This window comes from Mauremys reevesii, linkage group 9, assembly GCF_016161935.1.
Source record: "Mauremys reevesii isolate NIE-2019 linkage group 9, ASM1616193v1, whole genome shotgun sequence".
NCBI classification, from domain to species: domain Eukaryota; kingdom Metazoa; phylum Chordata; order Testudines; family Geoemydidae; genus Mauremys; species Mauremys reevesii.
The window spans coordinates 85,480,903-85,497,320 of record NC_052631.1 but is presented as its reverse complement, the minus strand read 5'-3'; the positions used below and the strand labels follow the sequence as shown (position 1 = coordinate 85,497,320).

The following is a 16,418-nucleotide window of genomic DNA, read 5'->3' as shown; positions in this document are numbered from 1 at the left end:
GATTCTAATGCACTACTGGAAGACACTCAGCTACTATGGTGATGAGCGATATATAAAAACATATATAGAATTGAATGCTATATGGCAATTTCTATTTTCCTATATAGGGATTCCAGAAGTGACTGATAAGGAAGTGTGTTATGTTAGTGGCATATAAACAGATATGTTATATAAAATATTCTTGCTGGAAAGTTGCAACATAAACACTACTTTCTTTTTAAAATCCAGAACCTCAAAACACAAGAATCAAAACCAGAGAGAGACAAAGCAGGCTGTTCCCCAAGGCAGAGAGGCACAAATCGTGCCATCTTCCTGTAGGCTGGGTCTTTCCAGACTGAATTCTCAAAACTCAGATTGCACATTTCCGTACAGAGCCCCCTAGCCTGAAAGGAGGACCTGAAAACCCCTTATAAACTTAAAGTGATTGCTTGTAGTTTTGATAACGTTTTCAATACATCACAAATTGAAACCATGATTAACCAAGTCTGTCACATTATTGTACTACTTCTGTCAGCACAGTAGGCCAAAAAGGGACTTCTCTGCAGACTGACCCAGGTAATTAATATTTTACTCCAAGAACATATTACTGTATTGAGTGATCTGTTACAGATAGAGTTTTTTCAGTGAATTCAGAGAATACTGATTTAAATGGAACTAGGATTATAGTCACTTCATATTTCTGGTTTGATAGTAGAGAGTTATCAATAGTAAAAAAACACAATTAGTCATGCACAGCATTTAATTCACATTGTGTCTTTCTGTATTAAGGCATTATTGCAGTCTGGACAGCAATTTGACACAGCAAGTCTGTTGTCTCTACCTTACAACTGTATGAAATAATGGTGGAGGGAGGGGCTTTGTGGGACAGGGAGAAGAATTGTTTTGTAAATTATATTTTACTCCTGAAGGGTGAATAGGAATTAAAAGGATTCTGTTAACCTTGCAGATGAAACAGCACAAACTGGGCTCTATTCATCACAAATGGTGTAAATTACCTTTGGCCGCTTCCATTCCACTCTTCCAGAGGGGCACCTGTTGTAGAAAAGGGATTCATCCGATGCTGGAAACTCAGGATCTTCGAAGAGTCGTCCTTGTTTGATGCACTGCTGCTTGAGTTCATGATACTTCTGATCTTTGAAAGATTTCACGGATGAAAACATAGTCCTCTGTCCAGCCTAGATTAAGATTAATAATTTGTGTAAATTTGAATTCCCCCCTCAGCATGCTCTTAAAACATACAGATTGCACAACCAGTAGTTCTAGGCAAAATGATAGACTGCTGTCAGATAAAAGGTGGATTACAAATTAGATTAGGCTGGAATTAGATCATGAAGTCTCAAAAGGATTTATCTTTTTGGATATTACACAGGCCTTAATTTTTGAGTTGGAGAGAACTCTGAGGATGCGTCTCATCAGGAAGAATAATAAAGAAGATTCTTGACAGAGCAGGTGCATGGCACTTCGTTCTTTGCTCATGGTTCTAGGGTTCTTGGAAGGTAAACTCTGAACAGAGTGGGTGTGTGCTCCCAATTTAGAGTACCTGGGAAGGTTTTTGTCTCCTTTCCATCTAGTGGGATTCAGAGTCATAGATTTTAAGGCCAGAAGGGATCATCAGATCATCTATTCTGACCTTCTGTATATCACAGGGCACTAAACACCACCGAACACCCACACCTTAACCCCAGCAACTGAAATGAAACCAAAATATTACAGCATACAGGAGACTACATTATGATATGCTACAGGGAGGGACTAGGAGGGACTGAGGTGCCCCAAGCCACCACAGTGGCAGGGAGATGATTAAATAAAAGATAACCAGATAATCCTGGAAAGTGACCATACAAGACCATTCCAAGCAGAGTGTGTTCATAATCACCCCCTCCTCTCTCCAACAGCTAAGTAGAAAATGGGGCCCGCTAATTGTCACCACTTCTATGCATGAACAGTAAAGACTAGAGGTGGGTGAAGACTGCAACACAATTTCCACAAGAAGCTATTTGAATTTTTAAAGGAATATGCTTTGGCTGGTTTTGCTTTTTCCAGATATTTTAGTGAATTGATTTTCCTGACAGCAATGTTCACAGAAGCAGCAGGTATTTGAGAATCCTGGTGGAAAGTGAATAGGAAACTTGCTTTCTGTGTTTGCATTGATTCTAAGAGTTATGACTATGCAATCAGGTAATACAAACATGCCATGTGATTTAGGCGACCAATCACACCGCTCAAGTATTATACTTGCAGTAAACATGCTACAAACCACAAATTAGTCGCAGAAATTATTTAGGATTGTCTATGGCTTTTATAACATTTTGCACAGCTCCATTTTCTACATGGCCAGGCTGTTGGAGAGAGGACGGGTGGATTACGAAGACACTCCGCTTGGAATGTCTTGTATGGTGAATCCTTGCCTCTTCTTTCACTCATATTTTCAGGGCCACATCCTCCCCTTCCCCTGAAATGATCTGCAATAATAAAAAGATTGTCACTGAAGTAGAGGACACGGTGTGTGTAAAACATCCTTGTTGAGCAGAGGGAGCAATAACATGCAACAGGGGATGCAATTACAGTTAGAGCTGTGCAAATAACTGATTGGTTGGTTATGGGGCAAAAATGCAAAAGCCAAAAAAGTTTCATTTCAGGTTGAACAAAATCTTCTGCTTGACCTGAAACATTTAGTTTCATTTAAGGTTTTCTTACCATTTTATGATTTTTAAAAATAAAATCAAAGCAAAAATTTTACATGAATAAATATTTTGAATTAAAAAAAAAGGCAAAATATTTTGACCTTTTTGGCATTTTTCTCCCCCCCTCACTCCCCCGCAGCTGAAACCATTCAGTGAATTTGATATAAGTTTGCAAGATGTGTTTATTGTCTCAAATATGCATTTTTCAGTGAACAAAATTTCCATCTGAAAAAGTTCACCCGGGTCTAATCAAAGTATCAGAATGATCTTCTTTAGGTGTTTGCTCCTTCCACTCCAGTGGGTGAAGGTGCTATCTGATATCAGATGTGCATCCTCCATTGTTGCATTTATTTGCACAAGGACTAAAGCCAGAATTTGGCCCAAAGCTGTAACTAAGCATGGCAGATTTTCCTTTAGAGCCAAAATCTCTGATCTGTATTGATGTTAGTTAGTGTATGCAGAAAGGCGCAGCAGAGACTGGGGGAGTACCCTGCACTAGAAAAGTGATAGACCATGATCCTCTATTTCTTTTCCATTTCTAGCTCTCTTGGCTAAATCCTGAAGTGCCTGCTTAATAAGTTCTCGGTCTTTACTCAGGCAAAGCTCCCATTGACAACAAATGGGAGTTTTGCCCAAGTATAAAGACTTTGGGGAAAATCCTGGCCACACTGAAGTCAATGGGCGTATTTCAAATCCCTTCAGGATTAGACCTTTTACCACCTATGTGATTCAAAGAGGAAGATATTTCCTTATGTCAATACAAACAGCCTTTGAGCTCAACAGTATGAAAATTGGCTGTTCAGGGGCGAAACAGCTCAGTGCTACTGTATCATTCTAAACAGTTTCCCTTCTCTTAAGGGCAATTCTTTTCTCATTAATGATCCTGAAAGGAGATATCCTGCTTGGCAGTTGGTCTCCAAAGAAAAGGAATATTAAGTAGATTTGCTTCTTCCCCCCATCCCCCGCCTGCTTCAAAGTCAAGTGCAGAATACTTCACCAATTTAAAAAAAAAAAAAAAAGAAGCGAGAGCTGAGAAAAATTAATTACTCTAATTTGAATGGAATACAGATTATTACCTCATGATAACACTCATTGACGTTCTCTCATTAAAAAGTCTCCACTGGCTGACTAAGATCCCAAACTACGAGTCTATTTGCAAGATATGCTTGTTTTTAAAATTGTTCCAGGGGGATAAGGGTTTCAACTTGTCATTGCATAATTCACAGAGCTAGGTTTTTAGTGACTTTACCCATCCCCCCTCTTCATGTGCTGTGCTGGATGGGAATTCCAATCCTTTCAGGATTAAAATCCCCCCCAGCTACAACACAACAGCTTATATTGCAGCAGTGTATAAAGGCAGCCATACAATAAAGAACATAATCTAACCAATATCTGCCTAACCAGCTGGGTCCCAGGGCAGCTGTGTTGGAAGGAGTCAGTTTTGCTAGTTATTAGGCATACTAGTGAGGAAGAATAGCCCAGGAGTTAGGCTGCATGCCTGCGATTTGGGAGTCACTCATTCAATTCTCTGCTCTGCTACAGATGCCCTGTGTGGCCCTGGGCAAGTCATTTAGACCCAGATCCTAAAGGTATTTAGAAGCCTGGCTCCAACTGATTTCTGCTACTTCAGTGAGGGTAAAACATCTACCTTTGAGAGTATGTTCCCTAGCTGTACTTCCCTACCTTGCAGAGGCATTGTGTTGTGAGAATAACTATATTAAAGATAGGGAGGTGCTCAGACACTACAGTGACCAGAGGGAGGGAGGGAGGAAATAGATGATATTGCCATGGGCTGAAGGATGTTGTTTCAACAGCATACCCCCAGTCTCTTGGTTAGCTACTATCAAATATTTACATCTTACACTGCTGGCACTTACAAGCAAATACAGCAAGGCTAGACAACCTCTCCTGAGTGCCTTGGACTAGGGCTCAGTACGCTGCGATGTGATGAGAAACATCACCTGTGTAATGCTTGCTAATGAGTAGTCCTAAAAATATATTACCACAATTTGAGAACCTCCTCAGCATTGCTATATAGGCTGGGCTGCAGTAATTAAAGAAAGCAAGTCCTTCAGACAGAAAAATCCTGCAAGTCAATAGACTCTAGTAAAACTATCCCCACTTTTGACTTCATCAAGTTACAGTGGCACTCTTTACTTTTACATTCTTTAGACTCTCCAAGCTAAGCTTCCAGACCCTGGAATGTAAAACCTCATTCACTCCCCTGCCCAGTACAACACAATCAAGTGGCAGACCTGAAAGCTTATTCGGGGAGGTGCTGGGCACCCACAACTCCTGTTGAAACCAATTTGAATGGAGGATGTTCAGGACTTCTCAGGGACTAGCATCAGGGTTGGAAGACTTTTTCTGAACTGTTCCTTTCCAGTAGATTTTGACTAGAATAAATTTATCAGCATAGACAGTGAAGGTAATCCAGGCAGTTCTCCTTTCTGATAAGATCCTACTCACACAGCCCCTTCCTTATTTTAACTGCAAGAGAACAGTATTATTTGATCTTTACTTACAATGACTATCTAGCCACACTTCCCCAGCTGGAGGAGCACAGAGCTAAATCACATTCAGCATAGCTGCAAATAGAGACCTGGCACTATCAGTAGTTCTAAAATTAAAGGGCCATGAACCTGAAATCCAATCTGTGTACGGAGACTTAAGAACAGTTTTAGGCACTGTCCCTCTGAGTGCCCCTGCTGAGTTTTAAGGTTTTACAAAAACTTTTTTTTTTTAAGTTTCTGTGCCCCGGTGCTGCGTGGAAGACCCACAAAAGCAAAAACAGAAAGCTCACTAACTGTTCATGCAGGGGAAGCAGTCAGAATTATTGTACACAAAGCACTGTCAAATGCACACAGGAAACATGCTGAAAATAATGGAGAAAAATATTTCTTTGCTAATCTGCCAGTTTGGGTCATCATAGGTGTTTCTGAAACATTCTAACCTACATGGGTCTACTCAGTAAGAAGTGTGATTTTTAAATGATGTCTTTTAAGCACAGCTATTCACAACTAGTGTGTTTTGCTGTCTACAAGCATATCTTCTTTTTATAGCAGTGAGGTTACAGTGAAGTCACAAAGGCTGTTTTCACCTTCACAAAAACAAACACAACGTTGCTTTTCAATTCTGCAGGGCAACATCTCTCTGAGACGCTGCAGCAAGTGCTGCCTTCTAATCTGGATCTATCTTCAAAGAGAGGGGCCTGATTTAGTGGAAATTAATTTATTTCATTATATGTCCAGACAGACAGTTCTGTACACAGAATTCACAAACACAGGCTTTCACACAAAAGCCAACACAAAAAGGGAGAATTTTTAGCCACATATGTATTGTATTTGTTCGGCAATTGTGCATGGATTTGGATAAGAGCTCTCTCTCCTTCCAACTGAATCCTGTAGTGAAGCCCAAGAAGAACAGACTTAGGACAACATCCCTGTCTCAAAAATCTCTATTCCATGCTCCACTAAGCTTTTTGAGATGACCTCCATGTACTTCCCTCATCTGGCTGGTGATGGGTGGAGGGGGGCTTGGCTGGTCAGGATAGATATCTGAACAGCTTCCGTGCAGGGCTGCAGAACTTTTAAGGAGTTGGGCTAATGTAACTAGACTGCCAGTGCACCCAGATTTTAAATGAGTTCAATCATTTTTCACAGCCCAAGTCAAGATTTTCAGTTTGTTTCATCCACTCCCCACCCCCTTTTTAGCTACACTGTGTAGCCTGCTAGATATTTTGTGCCAAAAAACCCCTCTTTGTTCCTTTGACTACTCCTGTTTAAAAAACAAAGAATCTCACAAGCAATGAGCCAGCAAAGTAAAAAGCCAGCTATTTGATTGAGATCAAACATACCCTTTTGGTATTTTAGTCAACATGCATCTCTTCCTGGTAGCGTGCACTCCAAGAACTCACTTCACAACCACTAGACCAGCAAACTAGTTTTACAGCCAGAAGCTTTAAATTACTGCAAGCTCTGAACTATTTCCCTGAAAGATTCCTAATGTAAAGAGGTTCCAGGAAACAAGGAGAAGAATTTTATAGTGCTTTGTTTCTATTTGCTCAGATTTAAGGGCTTTATTAAGTGATGGTTTTTCAAGTCTGTACTAAAAGCCTGGCTAAATTCAAAGCAGTTGTGAAATCTGTACTTCGCTCAGAACCATTATAGAGAGAAACATTTTCATATGTTTGCTGACTTGCCAAGTTATATTGCATGATCTGAGTTCTGCTGGTAGCTAAATTGACCTGAAGCATTAGCCCTTCTCTTGTCCAGCAGTAACTGATTCTGTTAGAAAGGAAAATTTAAAAGAAAATATGTGCTTAACTATTAGATAGCTTGGTACTTTATTAAGCATGTGAAGGTTTCTCTATCCAAAACTAGCTTTTAGTTCAGTTGAAGAAATATTCTAAGGGAAAGACACATGAATGTAAGGCTGCGTAACCAAATAAGCCAAGAGATGCCAAGCATTTTTAGTTGTACAGTTATGGCAGTCTTCTTGCTGTATGTCTACAAAGGGGGAAACTACCTACGGTATCTTGCCTTAAACTTTCTGGTGAGAATATTTGTCCTTTATCTGTATATTCAGACCAACTGGGGAAATACAGGAGAGGGATGGTACTAAGCAGACAGGAGTAGCAGGCCAGAGGTAATCAGATGGGACTGGCCATTACCAAGGGAAACAGCAACAACTGCTATTAGTACCGTAGATGGTGTCAGGAACTCTAGTGAAGTTTCCATTTGCAGCCAGATTTAATTCTTACAGTGAAGGAGGACACAAGCACGCACATGCATTTTCTGGCACTGGGAGGTACCAAAGCTAGCAACAGCTCTGCCACAGCTACACATTATGATGTTCTAATGAGGCTTTTCTTTTTGATCACACAATGATAATGTATAATTTCAAAAGGAATTATTTGGGGAAAGATCTGTGGCCTGTCTTATACAGGTGGTCAGACTAAGTGATCACAATGGTCCTTTCTGACCCTATTAATTTGTCCCTACACCGCCTCTGGACTGGGAGCTAGGAGAGAGGAGGCTTCATGTTACAAAGAACACTATAGTTTGAAGGGTAACTGAAGCTTCCTGGCCCAAGTCCATCCTTGATGCAACTCCATCTGCTTCACTGAAGTTCTGCAACAATGAATTGCACCCTATAGCTTGGTTTATGTTGATGTGATACACCCTGTCTGAATAATTTTTTTAATGAACATAGCAGGAGGGAATTTTTCAGTGATGGGTGAAGCAATTCCTAAGGGCTAGACTCTGACTTGTACTACAGGTATTATGATGTCCCTACACAGGCTACCGTAACTGGGGTTCAGGTCTGCAGCAATAAACAGGGCTGCTTGCCTGCTTATACCCTCCCTGGAGCAAGTGGATGGGGAGTAGACAGGGGAATGGGTGGAGCCTTAGTTCTATGCCACTACTTGTTACTGTGGAGTTGGTAGTAATTTACTTCTGAAACTGGCCAGCAGTGAATTAATCTCTAGGCTCACGGTGAAAGCAGGGATGGAAAATTGAATCACACGTGTGCCAGGGAAGCACAAGCCCTCCCAGGGTTACTCCTGGGGAGGTGGAGTTTATGCACAATCTCTCGGTCAGGCAGTATCTGAAGTCACAACCTAGCCATATACAAAGCTGGCAAACATTTGGAGATCCTTCTAGATGAACTGTGCTATAGACTTGCAGGAAAGTACAAAAATGACCCTAGGCTACATCTGTGCAACCCTATTCTCTCTGGATTATGTCATCAGTTACAAATTTGTAAACTCACTTAATGCTAATGAGGTTACTCAAGTGCTTCAGGGCATGAGATGAAGGCAATAGGGTTCCTCAGGTGTAGCTAAGGACCTCTATTACTGGTGATGCTGCACAAGGTAGAAAGAAGCCAGCTGAACTCTCACAGCCCACACTGAGTTTTCAGGGCTGGCAGTTAGAAAACAAAACTTTGAATTTGCAAACCAAGTAAACTCCACATGTGCCAAAAAAAAAAAAAGAGTTGGTGATTATGGAACTTTTTCAGTCACAGCCACTCTGAGTCAGTACAATACATGTACCTAGAGAAACACTTCTAGATTTGTCCAGTCCCTTCCCCCTCAGTTGCCCTGTAGAGGAAAAGTTTCTCATCACATAGTTGCCTGGGAAATATATGTTAACTGCTTTTCCCTTCATGTGTGAAGGATCAAGAAGAGCTGGATTCCACAGAAAATCTGGATTACTAGCTCAGAAGTCTAACATTTCATCAAAAGTCAGGTACATTTTAGAAAAAGGATGGTGCTTGAATCAAAGCTACATTTATTGGTGAGGAGTGGAAAGTACCAGCACATTTTCTGCTGTTCGTGTACACATGCTGATGCACGGAATCCACTTACCATTGTATCCCTTCTAAGGCAAATGTGCTGCATCTGTTCTCAGGTATAGAGTACCTTCTTAAAAGGAATATGTATACCTATGATCATGTTTTGTGTATGCATTGATGACCTTTTATCCATTTAAAGCTACAACAGAATGTACACATAGTAGTAAATATTCTAGGCATACATTTTCCCAAGTTTGAGTCTTAAGGAGATTATACAACCATTTTTCTTGTCCTACTTCTCAAGTATTCAGAAGGTAGGAGCGTAGCATGCTAATCTCTTCTCATGAAAAAATACAGCTGAGATACTTTTTTGCCTCCTGCTGCTTTCTCTGAGGCGGTGTAGCCCCAAACCACACCCAGTTTGGTGCCTTGCACATTATATAGAACCCAACTCTATCAAATTATTCATAACAACCTGTCCTTTAAATAGATCAGCATAGTAATTCCCTTTTTACAGATGGGAAAATTGAGGCACGAAGGTCCAGATACTTAAAAGTACCTTGGTGCCTAACTCTCATTGGTGTTTTTGAAAATTCCATTAGGCACTTTTCTGAATCTTTAGGTATCTAAATATCTTTGAGGAACTGAGCCAAAGTGGCTAAGGGCCAGATTTTAAGGCATTTAATTGCCTAATGGGATTTTCAAAAGCACCAAATAGGAGTTAGGTGCCTAATGGGATTTTCAAAAATACCTAGGTGCCTATCTCAATTTTGAGGTACCCAATGCCTTTAAAAAGCTGCTCCTAAGTGATTTATCCAATGGTCAGAAAACCAGTTAGTTATTATTCAAATTAATTCCAGAAGCACAGGGTCAGAACCTTACACTACACTCTTGATTTGGAAAGGAAATAATTGAGCATGTTTGAATGATGATATATTTGCAGTTAACACTATTGCAAGCCAGGATAGCATTAAGAATAAGTGTACAAACTAGAGAAAGTGTGCCGATAGAAATGTTTGTGGAATCCTTCTAGACATGTTCTCTGCCTGAAAATAAAGCAGGCAACTTTGTCTTCACAATTCCTAAAAACTCTTATTCTTGCTCTCACATTCTGTTCAGTTTTAACGATGACCATGGCAATTAATGAACGTGAGTCCATGAATATGAGGTTTTCTTGTTAAATTATTTTGAATGCTTACTTATCCATGATGCTAAGCACCTACTTCTTGCTAGATATTATCAACATCTCTTTTAAAGAAAGATTTAAAATGCCCACGTGAGACTCGCAATAGAAAAGTCCTCAACAAAAACTGACCATGCTTTTAAGAAACCAAAGAAGGTGCAATTCCGTACCCCCTGTGAAACTGGTTTAACTGTGAGATTGTAGTCACATTGTTTATCAACACTGGCCCTTCTGATTTTTGTGTCTGTGTGGAAGTCACACCTGTAGAACAGTCAGACTCCATGTAATGTTAGACTGGTTGTCTCAGAAGAAGTGCCTGGGTAGTCATGCTTTTACAATATATCATTTACAAAAGCCTCAATCAGAGTTCAGTATCAAACCCAGCCATGATTATCTAAAGTATATATCTTACTGTGTTATAACAAGTACAGCATTTTCTTACTCTGGATATCAAAGTGAAATCGAAGTGGTGATTATCATTACTCTAAAGAGAGTTTTGTTTCTGGTAACAAATCCACTAAACACATTTTAGCTTTATTAACATTGGCACTTACCTGGCTTATATAGTCTCTGCTCCTGAGCTGTCAGGCAAACAAAATCTCCAAAATCAATACTGCAAACAAACAGTCCCTGGCTTCTTAACCTGAAATGTCTTTGGACTGTACCAAGATCTGACCAACCAAGGGGAGGCTCAGAATAACTTCAGAAAATTTTGTCCTCCAGTCTAACTTCTGCTTGCAGGAGCTGATTATGAGTCATAAGGGAAAATATGACTAGAAAGAACAAGGATGCTCTCTCTTGTTTATTCCATGGTAAACTCTGTTAACTGGTTTTATGGCTACAACAGTGATGCAATTTTTAAAGAGTGGAGGCTAAGGGAAGGGAGTTTTGTGAGGATTCTGGACATTCTTTAGTGACAAACAGAACATATTCTACCACATCATGAAAACGGTGTTCCTTATTAGTTTGCAAAATATTCCCCGGTTCCATAGGGGATATGTCAGTGGTTTGCTTCAGCTTATGCCTTCAACGCATCTCTGCCAGAATGTGCCATTATAAAAAGGTTAAAGCGGAACATGGAAGGGGTTTCACTGAGCTCTCGTTTTTGCTGAATGTCCTGAGCAGCAGAAGATAGCAGGCAAAGCCCAGATGAGAGGCAAAGGTGGCTTTTTGCCACCTCTGTGCCCAGAGGCTGCTCTAAGTTATGGTGGCCATGCGTGGCCAGATAGGGGTCCTAAGGCATGTGGGGAATTCATCAGCATGGGGATAGCCACGGGAGCAGCATAAAGGGGCTGCAATGTGGCCCAGAATCAGGGTCATTGGGAGGCAGATTTGCCTAGTGGTCTGTGTAGGACTGGGAGTCAGGAACTCTTGACCTCCTAATCCCGGCTCTGCCACTGACTGGCTGAGTGAACTTGGGAACGTCACCCGAGCAGTGATAATGTTCACAGCTTAAATAAATGTGTGTTCTTATAGTAGCCACCTTTGATTAAACAGAGACTCAACCAAATAGAGTTTTATTTGATCAGTACTATATTTTTCTTTAAAAAATGAAGGAAGAGACACTTTGTACAAGGCCTTCAAGTGACTTCCAGATAAAAAGCTAGAAAAACAACATCCCTAAATGTAAGGCCAAGTTACTCAGAGTTTCTTAATGAATGAAGACTCCATATTACATCTGTGTTGAACATATCTATACTCCAGCTCTGATGCAGCAAAACATTTATAGTTAAGCATGTGATTAAATATTCAGCTAAATCAGGGGCTATATGAGCAAATACACAACATTAACAGTCCTATTCTAGCATGCTCTTAGTCCGTTCTAAAATTTGGGTTAGATTCTTTGGGTGGGTGGATATTCCTGTCTTCTTTAGTTGATTCAAAATCCTGGTCAGGAATTTCTAGGCTCTTTCTGTAATATTATACCCGGAAATGAGTGCTCTAGTAACAACTGGATAGGATTCATGGCAGGGTTACCATATTCGGTCAGTACCTCTGAAATACTCTAATTTGTATGTTGTAGCCACACTATGTAGAGCATTTATAAATGGTGGATGTAGTTTATAGGAATAGAGTGGTAGCCCTTTAAATAGTGGGACTTACAGAGTTCTACATATTAGAACCCCACCGGAGGAGCAGTGAGTATATATTACTCCTGGGGGCATTCTCCGTCAAAAAGTTAAAAATTCAGTGCCAAAAAATTAAAAATTCTGCGTACAATATTTTTAAATTCTGCAAATTTTATTTGTCAAAATAACAATACATAATCATGCTACTTTCAATTATTTTGGTAATTTATTTCAAAATACCCATCAGCAAGTATGTCTGTAATGATACAGACCCACACAAAAATTCCCCCAGGAGCAGAGAGTTAAAGAAACCCCTATGACAACCCCGTTCCTGTCTCTCTGCCCCCTTGGTCCCCCCCAGAGCCCAGCCAGGGGGCCAGACACCCACAACCCCTCCCCGCCCAGAGCCCAGCTGCAGGCCCACCCCCAGCCAATACATCTGAACCCCCTTCTCCCCAGAGCCCAAATGTTGCCCCTCTCCCACAGCCCAGATACCTACACCCTCCCACCAGAGTTATGGGCCCCCCCAGCCCAGATACTCACACCCTCCTCCACCCCCAGAGCCCAGCTGCGGGGGCTCTCCCTTGCCCAGACACCCATCCCCTTGCAGAGCCCAGGGAGGTCAGGCTTGACGAAGCCCTGGCTGGGATGATTTAGTTGGGTTTGTTCCTGCTTTGAGCAGGGGGTTGGACTAGATGACCTCCTGAGGTCCCTTCCAACCCTGAGATTCTATGATTCTATGATCCAGAGGGAGAAACAGCCTAATGCTCATTCCCAGGCTTGCACAGAGTTTCCTGCATGCCGCCCTCTCCTTCCCTCAGGACATGCTGGGAACTGCAGCTGCCAGGAACCCTCTAGCTCCCGCTCCCTCCCCACAGCAGTGTCTTCTATGTGCAGGCTGGGCTCTGCCATGTCCAATGGCCCCTAGTGGCGGCTAGAAGCACTGCAGCCCATTTCTGTTGGGGGAAAAGGAAATTTCTACTAGTGTGCTGTGTATGTTCAGTAACCATGGCTATTTGGACTACATTGTGCTTGTGCGGCTCCTTCACATTATGTTTGTTATGTAAAGAACAAGAGACATAGAGTGGTGTATGCAGAGAGTGGCGAGATGACCTGGTGGAGGGCTGTGATATGTTATAGCACACCTACCCTGTGCTAAAGTTCACCTGGTGAATTTGTGGTGAGAATTTTTTTCATATTGGTATTTTATATTAAGGTGTAACCCACGAGCTGTGTGTGCTTTAACACTGCTTTGGGAAAAGACATTCAGTGGCACTCTTGAAGGAAGCACAACTCTCTCTTCGAAAGAGAAGAGAACTTGACTGCTTCTGTAATGATCGAGGGCACGGAGCCAGCTTCACTCTTCCTTCAGAACAGTGCCAAAACAGGTACGGGTGTGTGAGTGTGTGTGTGTGGCAAAAAAACAAAGGATCCAAACTACCACTAGACAGAACAATGTGTTACACCCATGTTCTGGACAGAGCATCCCCAGGATGTGGAGCTGCAGTGTTGCAAAAGTGCTGGCCAGGCCATCTTGTGAGGTCATTTCTAGCAGCCTCTAGCCTTGTTGTTGCAGACGTGATAAGGAACATTCCAACACCATTTTCTAGGAGTTACATCCTTCAGGAAGTGAAATTTAAACAGAAGATCTCCCAAGGGTTCTGATTTCCTTGCTGTAGGAAACTGGAGTACTTTACCCACAAGCATCCATGTGGCCCTATATCTATAACACAATGGAAAGCTGGTGGAATCAATCTGCTTGGTCAGACAGCAAAATTGTCTTTCACCTATGGAAAAAAAGAAGGGAATGAGATCAATTGGATTGTCCGACAAGGGATTATATAGTATCATAGAACACAGCCTCGGTCCTGTAGCAGAGCCACTGGAGTCATTTCTAGGTAGCCGTCTCAAAGTCATATAATGCTATTATACTAGATAGAATAGTTCCTGACAGGGCAAAACCTTCAGCTTCCAAACTAAACAGCTTCAATCTGACATGAGACAGCACTGAGAAAAAGTCTTTGAATAGATCAGTACTCTTCTTACCCGAACATTTTGGAAGATTATGTTGGGTCATTTCTTGTTTGACTCTACTCACCTTACTAACCACAAACACTTGAACATATTGTACAGTGAACTATGTGGTGTCTAGTTTAGATTTTTGCAGACTGCCTTCCTTTAGGGACATTTTCTCTTGGTTGCAAGGGTCTATTCCCTCTCACTGGGCACGGAAGTTAGGAGAATCTCCTGACTGATGACACTATATGCACTTCAGTGTTTAGAGCCTAGTCAAGTGAGTAACTTCATTGATTGCAGCATTCACCAGGATTAGATCCTTAACTACAGGCCAGCACTTTTAAATAAAGGACTATTCCGAGCTAACATTTGTGTTTTCCATTTTCTTTAAGTGTACGTTTTGTTTAACATGCTATTACCGTGTTCAAATGACTGTACTTTAAATGTAGTCGATGGTAGCATGATCTTTTACAAAGCTGCTTATAAACCAGAGTACATGCAATTTTGATCTCAGAAACAAGTTATTCCATGCCTTATTTTCCTTTGAGAGAGAGCCAAACAGGTCTATTAATGGAATGTATCACCTTACGTGACAGCGTACTAAGTTAAAAAATGTATATATAGGATGTGATTGCCAAAAACTCTCAGCATCTGCCTAATTCTGCTCCCACTGTGAGAGCAGACTGAGGCCAAGGTTGAGCTTTTTGAAACTTTCCCTCATAGTATGGCATTGATGCAGGAAAATACTTAAGGCGCTGATTAAGTCCAGCCCTATTCAGAAGAGCATTTAAGCAAATATTTAACTTTAAATATTTGCTTTAGTCATTGACTTCACGTGGATTTAATCATGGGCTTAAATGCTGTCCTGAATAGTGATACTCTCCTGAATTGGTGCCTACATTAGGCCTGGGCTAACATGAATTATTAAACGTAGTGATGAGAAATTCCACTGCCCATTATAGTTCAGCAGGGACCAAGCCCACTGCAAACTTATATGAGAGTCTTGGGCCTCAGAGCCTGAGCTTGGAAGAAATCCCATAATAAGACACAGCCCCATGGAGGGGAACAGACCTAGCAGCGTGTACGTATAAATTTGTGTAATGTCTGGTTCTGACATGACTGCTGCCTTTTGGAAGTGTTAATACATGACAAATATCTGCAAAATCATAATGCGATAGGGTCAGGCCCAAAGACCATTCAAGTCAATGGGAGTTTGGCTGTAGTGTAATATTGATTTGGCATGTGTGAGCATCCTAGACCACAGAAAGAGGAGTTGTTTTTCTCTCCCCACCCAGAATAAAAGTCAAGATTGTTTTTCATGGAAGCTATTATTTAACCACGCAGGCCGCTAAGCCAGCCAGCTGGCGGGATCTTGTTTATTTCAGAATAGGTGCCCCAACTCTACTTCCTTACTTCTGGTCCCATTCCTGATTGGTTGACATAAATATCTCATACCACGGACTTCAGCAAAGCTAGTTGGGTGAGTGAGGTGATGAGATTTTTCGCCATTAATTTATTTACCAGGCCCCAACAGCATTCTTGGCATTTTGCAAACAAATGCCTAATGCTGTCAGTTTCTCACTTTCCGCCAACACGCCATTCATCAATTATTAACAAATTGCCCCGTGCAAATAAGTTAATAAAACATGAGGTTGTTTCCATCAGGGATTCTCCTAAAGGCTGCATGTTTATTTTAGTTTTTTTCATTTGAGCAGTTTTGTATGGAGAAGTACCCAAGAGGCAGCATTTGGATCCCAGTCAAGTTTCACGTAAAGTTTAGCCTTAGGTTCACAGTTTGAGTTTGAGGCTGAATCAAGATTAGGGCTTGGTCTCAAGGGCACAAGTCTCTTGCATTCTGTTCTTGAGAGATTTTGGCCACATCTGACCTGGACCTTAAAAACAGTCCCCTTCCTGCTTTTTATTAGATCCAGAACCCAACCTGCAGAGTGGGTTTTTCAGGGATGGGAATCTGAACCCTTCTCCACTGAAACCTGGTTTTGACCTCTCTTTAATTTTTTCAGCTCTTTGGGGGTGAAATCACCACATATTGTAGGACTGAATAGGGAGAAGGCAATGCATGCAAAGATTTCAAAATTCAAAGGGTTAAAGTCTACCGGTGGATTCACATGTGCAACTCCCAGTGACTTCAGTGGGCGTTGTCTGCAG

The 16,418-nt window shown here is 41.3% G+C and overlaps 1 protein-coding gene across 4 annotated transcripts in view; it reads right to left on the bottom strand.

Annotated features, from left to right (window-relative positions):
• The window catches only part of CAPN6 (calpain 6), an 81,803-nt gene extending 70,978 nt beyond the window's left edge, over positions 1-10,825 (bottom strand). Inside the window, exons 1-2 of one of the 4 annotated variants that reach the window (XM_039488214.1) lie at positions 10,722-10,825; positions 996-1,175 (exon numbers count right to left, since the gene is read on the bottom strand). In XM_039488214.1, coding sequence (XP_039344148.1) covers positions 996-1,160 — 165 coding nt within the window. In that variant the 5' untranslated portion in view covers positions 1,161-1,175; positions 10,722-10,825. The other 3 variants (XM_039488217.1, XM_039488216.1, XM_039488213.1) reach the window with 3 other exon arrangements.
• Between the last annotated feature and the right edge of the window lie 5,593 nt (positions 10,826-16,418).